The sequence below is a fragment of the Bos grunniens genome, chromosome 11 (genome assembly GCF_055505025.1).
Source record: "Bos grunniens cultivar Pamir isolate PY7600 chromosome 11, Bosgru_T2T1.0, whole genome shotgun sequence".
NCBI lineage: Eukaryota > Metazoa > Chordata > Mammalia > Artiodactyla > Bovidae > Bos > Bos grunniens.
Genome location: NC_141175.1, coordinates 107050203 through 107070124, shown reverse-complemented (window position 1 = coordinate 107070124; position 19922 = coordinate 107050203). Strand labels below are relative to the sequence as shown.

Sequence of the window (19922 nt, the reverse complement as noted above, 5' to 3'; positions counted from 1 at the left end):
CATTAAGGTTGATTACGCCCAGCTCCCAGCCGGTCCCAGCCTCTGGCCGATCTCCAGAATTCCTTGCCCCAACCGTTTAAGAGATAACTACTCCGAACAACCTTGGAGAACAGGCCCCCTTAAGACATTAGCTTTCCACATACCTGCCTATACATACTTACTCTTTTCTTGGGTTAGTGCAGCAGCTCACTAATCTGACTGCTGCCCCTTCTCGCCTCATTGAAGGTGATCTGTTCCTGTAAAGTGCCAGTCTCATTCTTTTTCCAAACCTCACCTTCTCTAACTCCCTTACCCCACAATTCTTTTCATACAAATAATACATAAAAAAGCAAACCAAAAATAAAACATTTTTCGTGTTTTAAAAAGTACAGTAGTACAGTACAGCAGCTGGCACACAGGGGTGGACATCCCGTGAACAGGCAAGAAGAGTTACTGCCTGGAGGAGGGAGAGGAGGCGGGAGATGGCAGAGCTGAAGGACTGTCGGCAACACGGAGACGGAAGGCCAGCTGCCTGACACTGATGGCACAGGTTCCGCTTCCTTGCTGCAACCACATGCGAGTCTGCATCTTTGAAAGCTCGAAACTTAAAGGTTTGTATGTGTGGAGCTTACTATATGGAAGGAAACACCTTTCCCATTTTCATTGGTCATCTCCATAAAATTCTCTTCCAAAGACAAAGGCCACACAAAAGTTAAAGTCTGAACCAGCCCATCAGGAAGGATTTATTTCATCACATGCCATCCGGCACAATATTCATTTCTGAACCCCAGGAATTACCTCCTTCGGTTGTGCTGGCCAGAATCCAAGGGCTTATTGCAGACCAGCCGACTTCATTCATGCAGGACACGCTGATGCTGTAATTCACCAGAGCCTGCAGCTGCTCGATTTGATACAGATGTGCTGAACCCGAGGTGTTAAAAATCCTGACTGAGCCATGACTCAGCGGCTCAACTTCCTTGACCTAAATGAAAAGTAAAAATGTGGACCAGGCGTGAGTAAGGTAGTAGGAATGTTAGGCTTGGGGCATCCATGAATCCAACGTGCATGGCCCTTCCTCTGCACCGAGCGGAAGTACCTGTTTCCTTTTGGGTCACACCCTAAATTTCCCACTACTGTGTTACTCATGCTACTTACTTGAGCAACAACTGGGAACCTGATAAAAAACGCCTGAAATAAGTGTTCTCACTGTGGCTGGTAACAGAGCAAATAAATCATCATCTTCGAAACAGTGTCAGACTTTATTTTTTGGGGCTCCAAAATCACTGCAGATGGTGGCTGCAGCCATGAAATTAAAAGACGCTTACTCCTTGGAAGGAAAGTTATAACCAACCTAATAGCATATTAAAAAGCAGAGATATTACTTTGCCAACAGAGGTCCGTCTAGTCAAGGCTATGTTTTTTCCAATAGTCACGTATGGATGTGAGAGTTGGACTGTGAAGAAAGCTGAGCGCTGAAGAATTGATGCTTTTGAACTGTGGTGTTGGAGAAGACTCTTGAGAGTCCCTTGGACTGCAAGGAGATTCAACCAGTCCATCCTAAAGGAGATCAGTCCTGAGTGTTCATTGGAACGACTGATGCTAAAGCTGAAACTCTAGTACTTTGGCCACCTGATGCGAAGAGTTGACTCGTTGGAAAAGACCCTGATGCTGGGAGGGATTGGGAGCAGGAGGAGAAGGGGACGACAGAGGATGAGATGGCTGGATGGCATCACCAACTCGATGCACATGAGTTTGGGTGAACTCTGGGAGTTGGTGATGGACAGGGAGGCCTGATTCATGGGGTCGGGAAGAGTCGGACACGACTGAGCGACTGAACTGAACCGAACATTATAATTTACATTTAACTGAAAAGAAAAGTAGCTTTTCCTCTCTCAGAATCACTTTAATTCTTGATCCCTTTTTCCCCCAGTGTTTCACATAATATACAAAAACGACCTGAAATATATAGAATCTGACCCTTTAAAGAGAACATTTCCCAAATCCTACTTTAGAAGATGAGACACTTAATTAAAAAAAAAAAAAAATCTGTATTTCATTGTGTAACCTGAGGAATTCTGCTATTGTCTTGAGGTTAATTTGAGCATGCCCTTTATTCTTACCCCCCAATTCCCACTCCAACATAAACTCAACTCCAAAAGCACACACAGACAATGCAGATTTTATGGCATTTTTTTAGTGGAGAGATATAGGAAACGATCATTTGCACCTTACCCAACAAGCTTTTCTCCAAATCTTTAGAAAACCTATCAGCTCCTTCTTCTGAGTCCTTGTACCCCGTCTTTCCCTCCATAAACACCGCCAGGCTCTCCATATCCCTCTCCCGATGTCTTCTGTATGTATAGGCAAGAGGGGGGAACCCCCAGCAAATCTAGTCTTATGGAAACTTCCAGCTTTCCTCTTGGAAACCTCTTATCTGAGGATAGGGATCATGCAGAGTCTTCCTTCACTGTATGTTTTTGAAAGTGAAGTGACAGTCGTTCAGTCGCGTCCGACCCCTTGCGACCCCATGGACTGTAGCCACCAGGCTCCTCTGTCCAGGGAATTCTCCAGGCAGGAATACTGGAGTGAATTGCCATGCCCTGCTGCAGGGAATCTTCCCAACCCAGGGATCGAACCTGGGTGTCCGGCATTGCAGGCAGATTTGTCACCGTTTGAGCCACCAGGGAAGCCTTCAATGCATATTTCTCACTATTTCTAAAACATGTTGTACTGATAAAAATCAGAAAAGACTAAATAGTATTGGACAAAACAGAAGTCACCAAGAACAGTTTGGGAAAAAAATCTTAAACCCACAAAATGTATTCCTGATAATAATGGGCTTGAAATTATAGGGTGTGGATATACAATCTTGTTATTTCAGGAGATATATGTTTGAAATTTAGGTCACGGGGCCACAAGCTGACATTTCGGAATTCTAAATCCCCCAGTGGATACGATGAGGGGGGCACTGGGCTCGAGTCTCACGTCTGACTCAGACCCACAGGCTCCACCGGGTAACAAGATGGAAACCCATTGGCCTGAGGAAACAGCAGAGGAGAACCCAGGAGCTGGGTGCTTATCTTGGTGGTGGCTGTTGGCAGAAATTAAATTTTTTTCCCTTCCCTTTAAAGTCTGCACCTACTTCCTGGTGACCAAGCACTGGAACTAAGGTGGAGGAAACCCTGGCTCCCACCCCTGCCGTTTCCGGAGCAGCGCACCGGCCCGCTGCCGCTCACAGGGACACTCTTTACAGCATGCTCCTGGACGAAGCCGCGGTTTCTGTAACCGTGCTGCTGGGTCCTGGGGCATGAAACAGTAAGACTACGTGGGAGAGGTAAAAATAGAAATGCAGTCCAGAGCCCAAAAATGGGTGAAGAATGAAACCAACGCCAGGACCAACGGAAGTGAGAGGGTGTGTCCTGCTAGTGCGTGGATCTGAATCTTGTCCAAAACATTCATGTGCTACTAAGTCAGAGTTTAAAATTGCAATGAACTGGGAATCTGCTACAAAACTACACTTGGTTCCTTCAGAAATGGGAATACACGGTTAATCAACAGCCTCCTGCTCTGTGATGACCTAGAGGGTGGGATGGCCACTGGGGTGAGAGGAGATATGTGTATACATTTAGCCAATTCATGTTGTGGTACAGCAGAAACTACCACAACACCGTAGAGCAATTATATTCCAAATTTTAGAAGAAACAATATAAAAGTATGTAACTTGTAGAGCCAATTCTGACCAACTTCACTAGCACTGCCAGAGAAAACACAGCACACCTAATTATAGTTAAAGGTCAAATCAGTTCCGTTCAGTTGCTCAGTTGTGTCTGACTCTTTGCAACCCTATGGACACACCAGGCCTCCCTGTCCATCACCAACTCCCAGAGATTACTCAAACTCATGTCCATTGAGTCGGTGATGCCATCCAACCATCTCATCCTCTGTCGTTCCCTTCTCCTGCCCTCAATCTTTCCCAGCATCAGGGTCTTTTGAAATGACTCAGCTCTTCGCATCAGGTGGCCAAAGTACTGGAGTTTCAACTTCAGCATCAGTCCTTCCAATGAACACCCAAGATTGACCTCCTTTAGCATGGACTGGTTGGATCCCCTTGCAGTCCAAAGGATTCTCAAGAGTCTTCTCCAACACCACAGTTCAAAAGCATCAATTCTTCGGTGCTCAGCTTTCTTTATAGTCCAACTCTCACATCCATACATGACCACTGGAAAAGCCATAGCCTTGACTAGACAGACCTTTGTTGGCAAAGTAATGTCTCTGATTGTTAATATGCTCTTTAGGTTGGTCATAACTTTTCTTCAAAGGAGTAAGCGTCTCTTAATTTCATGGCTGCAGTCACCATCTGCAGTGATTTTGGAGCCCAGAAAAATAAAGTCTGACACTGTTTCCATTGTTTCTCCACCTATTTCCCATGAAGTGATGGGACCGGGTGCCAGGATCTTAGTTTTCTGAATGTTGAGCTTTAAGCCAACTTTTTCACTCTCCTCTTTCACTTTCATCAAGAGGCTCTTTAGTTCTTCTTCACTTTCTGCCATAAGGGTGGTGTCATCTGCATATCTGAGGTTATTGATATTTCTCCTGGCAATCTTGATTCCAGCTTGTGTTTCTTCCAGCTCAGTGTTTCTCATGATGTACTCTGCATATAAGTTAAATAAGCAGGGTGACAATATACAGCCTTGATGTATTCCTTTTCCTACTTGGAACCAGTCTGTTGTTCCATGTCCAGTTCTAACTGTTGCTTCCTGACCTGCATACAGTTTTCTCAAGGGGCAGGTCAGGTAGTCTGGTATTCCCACCTCTTTCAGAATTTTCCACAGTTTATTGTGATCCACACAGTCAAAGGCTTTGGCATAGTCAATAAAGCAGAAATCGATGTTTTGCTAGAACACTTGATTTTTCCATGATCCAGCGGATGTTTGCAATTTGATCTCTGGTTCCTCTGCCTTTTTTAAAACCAGCTTGAACATCAGGAAGTTCACGGTTCATGTATTGTTGAAGTCTGGCTTGGAGAATTTTGAGCATTACTTTGCTAGCGTGTGAGATGAGTGCAATTGTGCAGTAGTTTGAGCATTCTTTGGCATTGCCTTTCTTTGGGAATGGAATGAAAACTGAGCTTTTCCAGTCCTGTGGCCACTGCCAAGTTTTCCAAATTTGCTGGCATATTGAGTGGAGCACTTTCACAGCATCATCTTTTTTTATTTGAAATAGCTCAACTGGAATTTCATCACCTCCACTAGCTTTGTTCATAGTGATGCTTCCTAAGGCCCACTTGACTTCACATTCCAGGATGTCTGGCTCTAGGTGAGTAATCACACCATTGTGATTATCCAGGTCATGAAGATCTTTTTGTACAGTTGTGTGTATTCTTGCCACCTCTTCTTAATATCTTCTACTTCTGTTAGGTCCATACCATTTCTGTCCTTTATCAAGTCCATCTTTGCATGAAATGTTCCCTTGGTATCTCTGATTTTCTTGAAGAGATCTCTAGTCTTTCCCATTCTATTGTTTTCCTCTATTTCTTTGCACTGATTATTGATGAAGGTTTTCTTATCTCTCCTTGCTATTCTTTGGAACTCTGCATTCAAGTGGGTATATCTTTCCTTTTCTCCTTTGCTTTTGGCTTCTGTTCTTTTCACAGCTATTTGTAAGGCCTCCTCAGACAGCCATTTTGCTTTTTTGCATTTCTTTTTCTTGGGGATGGTCTTGATCCCTGTCTCCTGTACAATGTCACAAATCTCCGTCCATAGTTCATCAGGCACTCTGTTTATCAGATCTAGTCCCTTAAATCTATTTCTCACTTCCACTGTATAATCGTTACGGATTTGATTTAGGTCATACTTGAATGGTCTAGTGGTTTTCCCTACTTTCTTCAATTTAAGTCTGAATTTGGCAATAAGGAGTTCATTATCTGAGTCATAGTCAGCTCCTGGTCTTGTTTCTGCTGACTGTATACAGCTTCTCTATCTTTGGCTGCAAAGAATATAATCAATCTGATTTCGGTGTTGACCATCTGGTGATGTCCATGTATAGAGTCTTCTCTTGTGTTGTTGGAAGAGGGTGTTTGCTATGACCAGTGCATTGTCTTGGCACAACTCTATTAGCCTTTGCCCTCCTTCATTCTGTACTCCAAGGCCAAATTTGCCTGTTACTCCAGGTGTTTCTTGACTTCCTAGTTTTGCATTCCAGTACCCTATGTGAAAAGGACATCTTTTTTAGGTGTTAATTCTAAGAAGGTCTTGTAGGTCTTCATGAAACCATTCAACTTCAGCTTCTTCAGCGTTACTGGTTGGGGCACAGACTTGGATTACTGTGATATTGAATGGTTTGCCTTTGAAATGAACAGAGATCATTCTGTCATTTTTGAGATTGCATCCAAGTACTGCATTTTGTACTCTTTTGTTGACTATGATGGCTACTCCATTTCTTCTAAGGGATTCTTGCCCACAGTAGTAGATATAATGGTCATATGAGTTAAATTCACCTATTTCAGTCCATTTTAGGACACTGAGTCCTAAAATGTTGACATTCACTCTTGCCATCTCCTGTTTGACCACTTCCAATTTGCCTTGATTCATGGACCTAACATTCCAGGTTCCTATGCAATATTGCTCTTTACAGATAAACCTTGCTTCTATCATCAGTCCCATCCACAACCGGGTGTTGTTTTTGCTTTGGCTCCGTCTCTTCATTCTTTCTGGAGTTATTTCTCCACTGATCTCCAGTAGCATGTTGGGCACATACCAACCTGGGGAGTTCATCTTTCAGTGTCCTATCTTTTTGCCTTTTCATACTGTTCATGGGGTTCTCAAGGCAGGAATACTGAAGTAGTTTGCATTCCCTTCTCCAGTGGACCACATTTTGTCAGAACTCTCCACCATGACCCGTCTGTCTTGGGTGGTCCTACACAGCATGGCTCATAGTTTCATTGAGCTAGACAAGGCTGTGTCCATGTGATTAGATTGGTTAGTTTTCTGTGATTGTGGCTTTCAGTCTTCCTGCTCTCTGATGGAGAAGAATAAGAGGCTTATGGAAGCTTCCTGATGGGAGAGACTGACTGAGGGGGAAACTGGGTCTTGTTTTGATGGGCAGGGCCATGCTCAGTAAATCTTTAATCCAATTTTCTGCTGAATGGGTGGAGCTTAGTTCCCTCCCTGCTATTTACCTGGGGCCAAACTATGGTGGAGGTAATGAAGATAATGGTGACATCCCTCAAAAGGTCCCATGCATGTACTGACACAGTCCGTGCCCCCAACCCTGCAGCAGCCCACCACTGTCCCACGCCTCCACCAGAGACTCCCGGACACCCACAGGCAAGTCTCCTGTGGGGTCACTGCTCCTTTCTCCTGCGTCCTGGTGCACAAGGTTCTGTTTGTGCCCTCCAGGAGTCTATTTCCCAGTCCTGTGTAAGTTCTGGCAGCTCGATGGTGGGGTTTAATGGTGACCTCCCCCAAGAGGACTTATGCCATATGCACACCCAGAGCCCCTTTCCCTGCGGCAGACCACTCCCAACCCGGACCTCCGCAGGAGATGCTCAAACACAGTTCTGTCCCAGTCTCTGTGGGCCCCTGGGTCCTGGTGAGCACAAGGTTTGTTTGAGCCCTCTGAGCGTCTCTGGCGGGAATGGGGTTTGATTCTAAACGCTAATTTGCCCCTCCTACCATCTTGTGGGGCTTCTCCTTTGCCCTGGGACATGGGGTATCTCCTCACAGCAGCTCTAGCGCCTGCCATCTTACTGGGGTTTCCCTGACCTTGGATGTGAGGTATCTCCACACGGCGGGTCAAGCGAAGCATAGCCAGTGCTCCTGACCTTGGACGTGGGGAATCTATTTATGGCTGCTCCAGCGAAGTTCAAATAGACAACCAATAATTATGGGTATAGGTATGACACAGTCAGCAGTGTAATTATCTCATAAAGTAACTACGTTTCTATTTGCTAAATCTGGAGAGATGGAGAGGAGAATGGGCGAAGGGAGTCCGAGCTAGCTGTTGGGACAGACAGGATAACCATAGAAAGGTTAACCAGCGTGGGCAAGGGGGCTGCAATTTGGCAGCCTCAGGACGGCTCTTCGTACCACAGCCACCCAAAGCCTGGGCGAAGAGAGACAGAAAGCAAGTGAAGCTTGTGGAGATCCATCTTCCTCCTGGAGGGTGACCTGGTGCTTTCACACTTCCCAGCCCCCTATCTACCTCGCATTGACCCCGAGAACCACTCTTCCCGGGGGTGGCAGGGTCGGGGGGAACGTAACAACCTCTTACAGGAAGGAGTCTCATGATCCTCTTGGACTCTTCAAGCAGCTCAGTAACTGGAAACAATCTTTGAAAAGTCCAGTCCATATAGGGAATATAACCACATTTTATAATAACTATAAATAGAATATAGGCTTCCTGTGTAGCTCAGCTGGTAAAGAATCCGCCTGCAACACAGGAGATCTGGTTTGATTCCCGGGCCAGGAAGTTCCGCTGGAGAAAGGATAGGCTACCCACTCCAGTATTCTTGGGCTTCCTTGGTGGCTCAGAGGGTAAAGAATCCACCTACCATGCAGGAGACCCGGGTTTGTTCCCTGGGTTGGGAAGATCCCCCTGGAGGAGGGCATGGCAACCCACTCCAGTATTCTTGCCTGGAGACTCCCATGGACAGAGGAGTCTGGCAGGCTGCGGTCCATGGGGTCACAAAGGGTCTGACATGACTGAGCGACTAAGCACAGCACAGCACATAAATGGAGTATAAACTATGAAAAATCAGAACCACTGTGTTGTACACTTGAAATTGTACTTCAGAAAAGGGAGGCTGGTCCATGCTTCACTTATGTCCATATATAGGGACAGGTATGTCCATAGACAGGGAAACAGGCCCTGTTGTTCCCTAAAACAACAGAGTCCTGAAATACATGAAGCAAAAATTGAGAGAACTGAAGGGAGAAATAGACAATTCTAAAATAATAGTTGAGATCACAATTTCCTATTTTCGATAATAGATAAAACCACAAGGCAGAAGATTAACAAGGAAACAGAATAAGCGAACAAGACTGTATATAAACCGTCTGGGCGTAACAGACATTGCAAATGCTCTGCCCAGCCATAGCCTGATACACCTTCTCCTCAAGCGCACACAGAACACTCTCCAGGACAGAACACATGCAAGGCCGTATGTGGGCACTCAGTAAAAGCCAGCGTTACCGCCGCCCTTCCACTTTTCATGCAGTGCTCACAGCAGAGTCTATTTCATGGCGAGGTAACATTTCACGACATGTATGTGTGCTCAGTCGTGTCTGACTCTGTGAGCGCCAGGCTCCTCTGTCCATGGAATTTTCCAGGCAAGAATACTGGAGTGGGTTGCCATTTCCTACTCCTGGGGCAGGGGATCTTCCCGAGCCAGGGAATGAACCTGCATCTCGTGCATCTTCTGCTGTGACAGGCGGATTCTTTACCACTGCACCATCTGGGAAGCCTGCATTTTAGGATGACTAACCTATATTTCTCATAGCTCTATTTTATATCAATTTTAGATAGTGAGAGATGACTCTGCAAGGTCTGTCATCCCCAGTTTTTCCTGGTACCCCCAATTTTTCCAACAGGCTGAGTTGGCACATTCAGCAGTGACTTGTCTCTTGTTGTCCTTTATGGCCACCAACCCAGGAGGAGCCAGGCTGGAGCATGCCTGGCTTCTGAACTCCTGGTCACAAGCCAGATGTGTTTTTGTACCTTAAAAATTCATTCTCCCTGGTCTCATGATGTTCTATCTTAGAAACATGTTTCTCCTCCAGTTGGGCCCTGGACACGCACAGAGAAGGGCACAGCGCCCCAGGCGGTCAGAACATCACAAAACAGCGTGTGCCTGGTGGACACGGGGCAGGCAGGAGGCCAAGGGCTTCTGAACAGGGGTGTCAACTTGACGTCTGTGCCACTCTTCAGGCGGAAAATAAGTCAGGCAGAGTCACTGAGCCCCAAATAGCTATTTCTCTTCATCAAGAAAGGTTACCTGAATTCTGCAATCGCTGAGCGGGGAGTAGCCATCAAAACCCGGGACCCAGGAGATGAGGATGCTGTGTGCGGAGCTGTTGTGCACCCTGACTTCGGTAGGTGGGGAGGGAATTGCTACGTAAAAGACAAAAGACACACCAGACACATAATTATAAACCACAGGAGGTCACAGCTACCAAACAGGTGCATTAATACCAGGCCCATGTCTGCTTCTTGAGACTGGGAAAATTAAGCACGAGTTTTAAAGAGAAGCCACCCTCTGGGTGAGGGTGATCATATAAGCCTCTAGATTGGTCTTGCAGTGACAGGATGACTCTGCCTGGACCAGAGACGTGGGATGTAGACCTGTGCTCCTGCCCACTGACGACACAAGAACTTTTAGCTGGACGAGGATGGGGAGATATCCATTTCCTCCTGCTCTGTGCAGGGGTGGCACTGGTACTCGAAATGAGGGCAAAGAGCTATGGTCCTCCCTATCTGCCTTGTGTTGTTACTGCTGTTGTTCAGGCCTAAGCTGTGTCCGACTCCTTGCAACCCCACGGACTGCAGCATGCCAGGCTCCCCTGTCCTTCACTACCTCCTGGAATGTGCTCAAATTTATGTCCATTGAGTTGGTGATGCTATCTTTCCATCGCAACCTCTGTCACCCCTTTCTCTTTTCGTCTTCAATTTTTTCCAGCATTAGGGTTTTTTCCAATGAGTCAGCTCTTCACATGAGGTGGCCAAAGTATTGGAGTTTCAGCTTTAGCATCAGTCCTTCCAATGAATATTCAGGGTTGAATTCCTTTAGGATTGACTGGTTTGGTCTCCTTGCAGTCCAAGAGACTTTCAAGAGTCTTCTCCAGCACCACAGTTTGAAAACATCAGTTCTTCGGTGCTCAGCTTTTTTTATGGTCCAATTCTTACATTCATAAATGACTACTGGAAAAACCATAGCTTTTACTAGATGGATCTTTGTCTGCAAAGCAATGTCTTTGCTTTTTAATACTCTGTCTAGGTTTGTCGTAGCTTTCCTTCCAAGGAGCAGGCATCTTTTAATTTCATGTCTACAGTCACCACTCACAGTGATCTTGGAGCACACGAAGAGGAAATCTGTCACTAGTTCCGTTGTTTCTCTTTCTGTCTGCCTTTGTGTGTGTGCTCAATCGCTCAGTCACGTCTGACTGCTTTCAGATCCCATGGACTGTGTCCACCGGGCTCCTCTGTCCATAGGATTTCCCAGGCAAGAATTCTGGAGTGTGTTGCCATTTCCTACACCAGGGGAATCTTTTGGACCCAGGAATTGGACCTGAACATCTGTCTTCATCCCTCAGCTAAAAGCTGAGTTGGGGAGCTCTACATTAACCGAAGGGGAGTGGCCTGCCCTGAGAAGAAGAGGGGCACCGTGGGAACATGCATGCGTGTGTGCCCGTGCGTTTGTGTGATGAAGGAAGGAAGCTTTCTTGGCTGAGGAAATGGGCGAGAGTCAGCTCAAGCCCAAGAGCCAAGTGCATCTGCTCATGGGGAGGGGAAGGCAGGCTGTAATGACCGTGTGATGCCCTCAGTCACAGGTGGGACATGGCTAGGTATTCATTGGTAATAGATTGCTACTAATAATCTACTATTAATAGAATCCAACACATTATTGATAGCATGCAACACAGATCTGTTTTTAATGTATTAAAATTTGTGAATCAATACTGCTTTCATTATTTATTTATTTACTTTTGGCTGCACCACATGGCTTGCAGGATTCTTCGTGCCCCAACCAGGAATCGAACTCTCGCCCTTGGCAGTGAAAGCCCGAAGTCCTAACCACTGGACTGCCAGAGAATACTCATACATTAAACTTTTTTTTTGATATGTGTAATATTTTGATGTGGACCAGTTTGTTTAAGTTGTTACTGAATTTGTTACAATATTGCTTCTGCTTTAGATTTTGAGTATTTGAAAGTGAAGTATGTGGGATGTTAGCTCCCCAACCTGGGATCAAATTTGTACCCCCTGCGTTGGGAGGCAACATCTTAACCACTGGACCACCTGGGAAGTCCCTAAACTCTTAATTAATGTTAATAACCACATTTATGGGCTTCCCTGGTGGCTCAGGCAGTAAAGCATCTGCCTGCAATGCAGGACACTAGGTTCCATCCCTGGGTCGGGAAGATCCCCTGGAGAAGGGGACAGAAACTCACTCCAGTATCTTGCCTGGAGAAGCCCATGGATAGAGGGCTGGCGGGCTACAGTCCTCGGGGTTGCAAAGTCAGACACAATTAAGCAACCAGCACACACACAACAACAGTTATAATCCAAAAAGATGACTAATGTTTTTGAATGGGTGCTTACTATGTGCCAGGAATCTTTATGGACTTCATTTAATCATGATTAGAACCCTATGAGAGAAGTAGTCTTACAATCCCCATAGATGGAAGGGGAAATTTGAGGACCACAGAAGTTAAAAACTTGCCAAAGCTCACAGAGCTCATTAGCAACAGAATGGGGACTTGAACTCAGGTCTGCCTCACCCCAGAGTTCTGTATCTCTCAACAGGACACTGGTGGATGGCTGTGGGAGCAGAGAGCAGACCAGCATGCAGACCAGCATGGGCTGGAGAGTGTGAGCACCAGTTAATCGGCTGCATGGCCCGCATAGCACAGGTCAATGCCCTCTCCACTCAGCTCTCTCTTCTATTGCATGGGGAGAGACTGCACTGTTTGATGGGGCTGAAATGAGGATGAAATGAGGTAACACATGCACGAGGTCTGGGAGAGATGTACTGGTGATGAAGGCAAAGACAGGAAACACAGATGAGGGGAAGAAAAGACCATATTAAGCACCCACTGGGCATGTTCAGGATTCCAGTTTTACCAGGAGACACACAGCTTGATGAATGAGAAAGCCAGCCTTTCGTTTGACTCACTTTCCTAAACACATTATCTGCTTTTCCAGATCCAAATCTGGCCACATACACCTCAGCTGATGACAGACTGGCAGGGAGTTTTGATTGCTTTGACATGCATGTTTAAGAAAGCCCAAAACCAGAATTTCAGAAATAGGACTTGTTAAAGTCCTAGTTGAGATTCTGTCTGAAGCATAAAATTCAAGAAGTGCTTCTCATTTTATGGAGTTTTAAACTTTAAGACATTGATGCTTTATGAAAATTTCTTTATAAATTTACGCCCACTGGTGGATTCCTGAAATTCCCAGCATTTCTTTTGAAAATTGTAATAATGCAATTTGTAATGAAGGAAGGAAGTTATACAGTTCCTCTTGTAATAACTTTCGGTTGGCTCATTTTTCCTTTCCAGCTAAATTTTAGCAAATGCCCTCTCATAGCTTCTTCCAGCTGATTTGCTGAAGCTAAACATCAGCAGCGAAGCTTGGTGTGCTGCAGTTCGTGGGGTCGCACAGAGTCGGACACGTCTGAGCACTGAGCAACAGCAACAGACATCAGCACCTTTAAAAACTACAGCGCCTCGGAGTTTTGAGTCTTCTGCTATGCCTTACCCGCCCTTTAACTCATTATTAAACACACTCTGCTTTTTCCCTCTGTCATTTCCTCCAAGGACAAGACCAAAAGGAGTATGAACTCAATATTTCCTTCTCAATATTTAAATTAAGAACAAATAATGTAGAGAATAGAACAAATAACCCCCAAGGTGGAGGGGGTTAAGGGAGGGAGGGAATGGTAGGCTGGGGTTAGCAGATGTAAACTTTTATATAGAGGATGGACAAACAACAAGGTCCTATTGTAGATCACCAAGAGCTACATACTCAATAACCTGTGATGAACCATAATGGAAAAGAATATTAAAAAAAAAAAAAAAATGTAAAGACTGAATCACTTTGCTGTACATCAGTAATTAACACAATATTATAAATCAACTATACTTCAATAAAAATTCATTCATTAATTAAAATATAAATTAAGAACAAATACTAAAAGATATCATTTCCTTGAATTTCTATGAGAAAGGTTAAGGAGATGACTTCAAAAGGAAACAAAAGGTTTTCCTTTCAAGTTTCAGATTTTTATTTTATTTTTTAAAAGTTTTTATTGGAGTATAGTTGCTTTAGAATGTTGTGTTAGTTTCTATTATATAGCAAAGTGAATAAGTTATATATGTACATATATCCCTCTTTTTTTTTTTTTTTCAATTTCCTTCCCATTTAGGTCACCACAGAGCACTAATAGCATTCCCTGGGCTATATATTGAGGTCTCATTAATGATCTATTTTATACACAGTTTTACAGTATCAATAGTATATATATATATATCAGTCTCAATCCCTCCCACCCCAGCTTCAGTTTGCTCTCTACATCTGTGTCTCTATTTCACTTTGCACATAGGTTCATCTGTATCAATTTTTCCAAAGTTTCAGGTTTAAATATCTTTGATCCCACAGAAGGGGGAGGAAGAGACAGAATGTTGGATTGGAATGGGGGTGCCTGGGTGTGCCTTCAAACACCTGCCTTTCATTTTGTTACATCCCAGCCTAGGGGAAGCAAGGGGTGGGACAGAGATTAGGAGAAAGAGGGACCAGCCCTTGGGCCCCCAGGAGAGGCATGACTCTGACTTCCTCCCTCCTCAGAGCAGCTGCTGGGAGGACTGGCCCCAGCTCCAGCTGCCCAGGGAAGGACACAGCTAGTTCAGTGTGGAAGAATAAAAAGTAAAAAGAGGAGCTAAGACGATCTGAGTCAACATTTCAGCCTATTTTCTTCTCTGACTGAGCAGAAAACTAAACTAGCTACTGTTGATCAAAGACAATTGTGAGGCCCTGTTATGAGTATTTCTGTTTGCATTATCTCATGGAACCCTCAGGAAGAGACAGGTTCTATAATTGCCTCCATTTTACAGAGGGGCACCCTGAAGGTGTTGAGTGACTTGTTCAAGGTCACAGAGGGAAGCCAGGGCTCAATCCCAGGCTGCTGGCTGCACAGCTCACAGTGTTTCCCCTGCAAGACCCCACCCTGACACTTACCTTTGATGTTGATCTGCACGCTTTTGGACACGGTCAGCCCTTTTTGATTGTGGGCCTCACAACTGAAGATTGTGGTCTTGGTCAGACCTAGAGGAGAAGGAGAGACCCATGAGACCAGGGGTGGAGAGGCAGGCTGCTGTTTATCAGAATCCTGGGGGAGTCTGGGCATCCTTTTACTTCGTGGTTCAGTGCTTCAAGCCATAAATGCAAAGTTAATTAAAAATGTGTGTTGGTGTTTGAAAAACAAACGTAGGATTAAACCCTGGGTACCAGGAACAAGGCAACAATGGGCTTAAAAGACATCTGTAATTCATTAAAACTCTTTATTTTTTCCCAACGGTGAGACATGAGGCAACAAAGCAGTATCATTTAGTTTTAAAATTTCAGCAAGGAGCTATGGGAATTGTGTGTGTGCTCAACCCCTCAGTTGTGTCCAACTCTGCGACCCCGTCGGCTGTAGCCCTCCAGGTTTCTCCGTCCATGGAATTTTTCAGGCAAGAATACTGGAACGGGTTGCCATTTCCTCCTTCAGGGGATCTTCCCAACCCAGGGATGGAACCCACATCTCTTGCATCTCCTGCACTGGCAGGCAATTCTTTACCAGTGTGCCACCTGGGAAGCCTGCAATAGGAATTACTGGCCCCAATATTAAGAAGAGTGGTTTATGGGGCTCACCTGGACAACCCCGTGCTTAGCATCCCATATATCCTATGCTACACACTGTGGACAGTCAGGACTCCAGAAACAGCAGGACAAAAGCCATAGTTTGTAAAACTTCCGATGAATGAAATTTCCATTGCAGTGATCCTTTTTTAATAGTGAAAATCAATGTATTCATAAGGGATTATGTAAACACCAGGCATCACTATTACTTGAAGACACTGGTCTGAGTGAAGAAAAATTCTACCATTTCTACCATCTTAGAAATGAAAAATATTCCATTGATTCATTAATTTTAAGGAGAAAGGAAGAGAAGCAATCCAGATCTTAGTTTCTTTATTTTTATTACTGTTTTAATTCTTTCGACTGTGCTGTGTGGCATGTGGGATCTGAGTTCCTCATTGGAAGCACAGAGTCTTAACCACTGGACTTCCAGGGAAGTCCCAAGACCTTGGTTTCTTTCTTTTAAAAATATTTGTATTTATTTGGTTGCACTAGGTCTTAGTTTCAACATGTGGGATCAAACCCAGGCCTCCTGTACTGGGAGCATGGAGTCTTAGCCGCTGGACCACCAGGGAAGCCCCCCTTGGTTTCTTACAATACTATTCGCCAATGAAAGGAGCCAGTTCCTTGGAGAAATGCTGATTTTCAGTTTGGAGCAGTAAACATGTAAGATGAGCCTGGAGCAAAATATAAAACCTACGACACACACACACCCACACACGCACAAAGGGACGGGTGGGGGCGGCGGCAAAGAGACACAGGAACCAGCTAAAAAAACTCCCAATTGCCAAAGTGGGAACAAGTCGAGCAAGAAAATAAAGTAGCATTAGACTGTAACCCAAAGTATAAGATAATTATCAGTGAGTCTTAGCGACATTTGTTGTTGCTCTTGTTGTTTAGCTGCTCAGTCGTGTCCAACTCTTTTTTGACCCCATGGACTATATCCCATTAGGCTCCTCTGTCCATGGGATGGATTTCCCAGGCAAGAATACTGGAGTGGGTTGCCATGCCCTCCTCCAGCGGACCTTCCTGACCCTGGGATGGAACCTGCATCTCCTGCATCTCCTACATTGGCAGGTGGATTCTTTACTGCTAAGCCACCTAGGAAGCTCCTTTACCAATATATACAAGTGATTAAATAAATGGGAGAAGAGACAAAACCCGATGCAGAAGAATTCCAAGTGATTTTTATATTGATGCTCCGCTCCTAAAGAGGAGCATTAATCCTTACTCCTGATCATAATGACTTCCTTCCAAAGAGATCGATATGGAAAGGGGAGTCAAAGAAAAACTTTCAAGTGAGGAACTGACACACACTAGCTCAGGTGGAGAGTCAAGGTCAAGGCCAATGCTGTAAGCCACGCTGACAGAGTGTACCCTTGATGTGATGTGATGAGAATGGCACTTCCCCTTTGGGGTCCTCCCCCGCCAAAACACAGAACCCAGATCTAACCACGAGAAAAAGGAGGTAAACATCAGACAGGTCCAAACTGTGGGACACACTACAAAAAAAAGACCTGACCCATACTCAAAGCCATCCACGTCATTAAAAACAAGGGAAGTCTGAGACATTGTCACAACCGAGAGAAGCTGAAGGAGACACAACTAAAGCCTAGGCCAGTAGAAGGACGTCAGGTAAAGACTAAGAAAATCTGAATAAACTATGGACTTTCGTTGATAATCATGTCTCGGGAATTTTCAGGGCTGACAGAATAATGAGCTACATGCTAGTTTCAGGCTTACTTACTGGAAGGACATTGCAGTGAGGTAAAAAAGCACGCTTGAGGACTTCCCTGGTGTCCAGGGGCTAAGACTCTGAGTTCCCAGTGCAGGGGGCCCAGGTTTGATCCCTGTTCAGGGAACGAGAGTCTATGTGCACTAATTAAGACTCAGCACAGCCAAATACATAATAATATAATATATAATAGAGTATGTAATATAATATAGTACATAATTATTTATAATACAATAATATATTATTATGATATAATAATAATAGAAATAAGGTGCACAATAAATGTAACACACTTGAATCATCCCCAAACCATCCCCCTTATCCGCCACCTCCGGTCCAAGAAAAAATTGTCTTCCATGAAACTGGTCCCTGGTGCCAAAAAGTTTGGGGACCACTGCTCTAAGCCACCACCTGGGGCCCCTGTTGCCCACCACTTTTTCACAGGCAGGCCTGTGACCTTTGGTTTTTCCCGCTGGAGTATCACCTTTAACCTTCCAGGTCGTCAGTTCCCAAATGAGATGCCTGTTTCACCAGGCAACGTGAACTGGCAAAACTTGGCTTATGTTTAGAAAAATCAGCTTTGGCTCAATCATAAGACCCTGGGAGCTGCTAGGCAACTTACATTTTGTACATATTTGAGCAGACTTCTGCAGGCTAAACCCAATCATTTGACTTCAATCACCCTTGTCCAAACTCTTGGGAAACCCTTGAAAACAAACCATGAATCCCTCTGACAACCAGTGGTGAGGGCAAGCCTGGCCCTGCAAAGAAACAAGAGGATGGACCTATTTCCTTGAGATCCACCACTTCCTTACAGATCCCAAAGTAAGGTGAGTTAGGCCCATGGTTTTTCAGTCCTGCAAGGTTGACCCATGTCGAGAGTGAAACCACTCAGGATTTTACGTTAAGGGGAAGACGTTTTTCCTCTACATGCTTCTCTTCAGAGGACACACAAAGTCAGCAGCTAATTCCCTGGCACAAGGCACCCATTCCGACTCAGAACTGCCCACAAGAAGCCAAACCATCAAGGGCAGTAGTTTTATCCAGCAGGTTGAGGTGATGAATGCCCACAGGCCAAACAAAGGCTAGCAGAAATGGAGGCTGATTCCAACCCAGATTAACTTTCTCTAGAATTGAATGGGTGAAAACTTTAGGCCAACTATAGGCTTCCTGGCTTAATGTATTCGGTGATACATTTTTCTTTCTTTGGCTTAAGGGTGTTAGCTTCCCACTTGGAGGCTTATTTATAAACCTGAGTTGACTGCAGCAACCAAGATGAACTAAGAAAGAGAGTTACCCTATCACTTCTCCCTTCTCCCTCCCTCAACTACTAGACTAGAAAGGATCTTGAAGTTTTAGAGCCCAACCCTGTGGCTTTTCAGGGAGAATAGTACCCACCCACCACGTCTCCACCCTACCACCCAATCTCCCAAACATCCCCGACAGCAGCGCCTCCACGTTTCCTGTTGCCAGATCTTCTTCTCGTGGACACCCCCTGCCTGCATGACATCCCACCCAAGTTCACTATGATGGTTTGCGCCCCTCTTGCTTGGTACTCTGCTGGTTTAAAAAAAGACAGCCCCTGACACAAGGTCTGAAAGATATTTTAGGGAACATGTAGCCACAGGATGCTCCCTCAAGGGAAAGACAATCAGAATTGCTGAGGAGGCAGTTCTTAAGAGCACAGTTAGGGTGTTTCTTTGACTTCTGGGTTAAGCAATCCTGTCCTTTTATTTTTTTCCCCTGGTGTTCATCTTTCTACCCAGAGAGGAGAGAAATACAATAATATGCTGCATAAATGAAGGGCTTACACTTATGAACTTGGAACTCCCTTTCTGCCCTGAATTCATTCACTCAACATTTAGTGCGTGGCTGCTGTGTGCCAGATGTTTTCCAGGCACCTGGGATCTATCCATGATACCTGCCCTTATAAAGCTCACATTCTCAAGGACAAAAGAGGGTGAGAAATAATAGCCTTAATAAATGTTACCAAAAGGAGTTTGTGGCTCCAGCTGTTTGCCCCTCAAAAGCCAATAAACAGGCCAGATTGGTGGAAAGGAAAGTGCTTTATTTCAGGTGCCGGCAACCGGGTGGAGGAGGGTGGCGACATCTGTCCAAAGGCCAACTTCTCACCCCGACAAGCAGCGGGTGAGAGCTTTTAAAAACAGATTGTGGGGGGCGGTCTACATGCAGGAACAGCACAGTCATTTCTAAGTTATCTTCAAATTGGTCATCAGTGATCTGACCAGCATCATCTTGGCTGCTTTAGGTACAGTTAATCTTTAGTTCTAGGGTTCATTTGTTCCCATTTTTTTGTGGCCAATTGCAGGAATTGTGGCAGCTCATGTCCTGGGTACAGTCTGCTCATCATGTAGTTAACTTCTCCAGCTAGGTATCTATAAGACAGCTCACAGGATGTGGTTCAGAATCTTATCTATAGCCCTTGAGAAACAGCTGAAGGTCCTTGACTCTGCTTAATGACTACATTATTATTATCTAGTCTCCTTTGTTTTCCTTTGTTTCCACATTTCTCATTTCTCTGATGACTAAAGTTTTCCAGACACAAAAGGCTGGCAGAAGACATTGAGGG

At 44.9% G+C, this 19922-nt stretch overlaps 1 protein-coding gene across 7 annotated transcripts in view; it reads right to left on the bottom strand.

Moving 5' to 3' along the window:
- MERTK (MER proto-oncogene, tyrosine kinase) overlaps positions 1 to 19922 on the bottom strand; it is a 133697-nt gene that overhangs the window by 43693 nt on the left and 70082 nt on the right. For 6 of the 7 annotated variants that reach the window (XM_086328320.1, XM_086328323.1, XM_086328319.1 and 3 more), the window contains 3 exons: positions 14935 to 15021; positions 9974 to 10089; positions 778 to 961 (listed from right to left, as the gene is read on the bottom strand). In XM_086328320.1, coding sequence (XP_086184446.1) covers positions 778 to 961; positions 9974 to 10089; positions 14935 to 15021 — 387 coding nt within the window. The remainder of the gene's footprint in view (positions 1 to 777; positions 962 to 9973; positions 10090 to 14934; positions 15022 to 19922) is intronic. The other variant, XM_086328326.1, reaches the window with a different exon arrangement.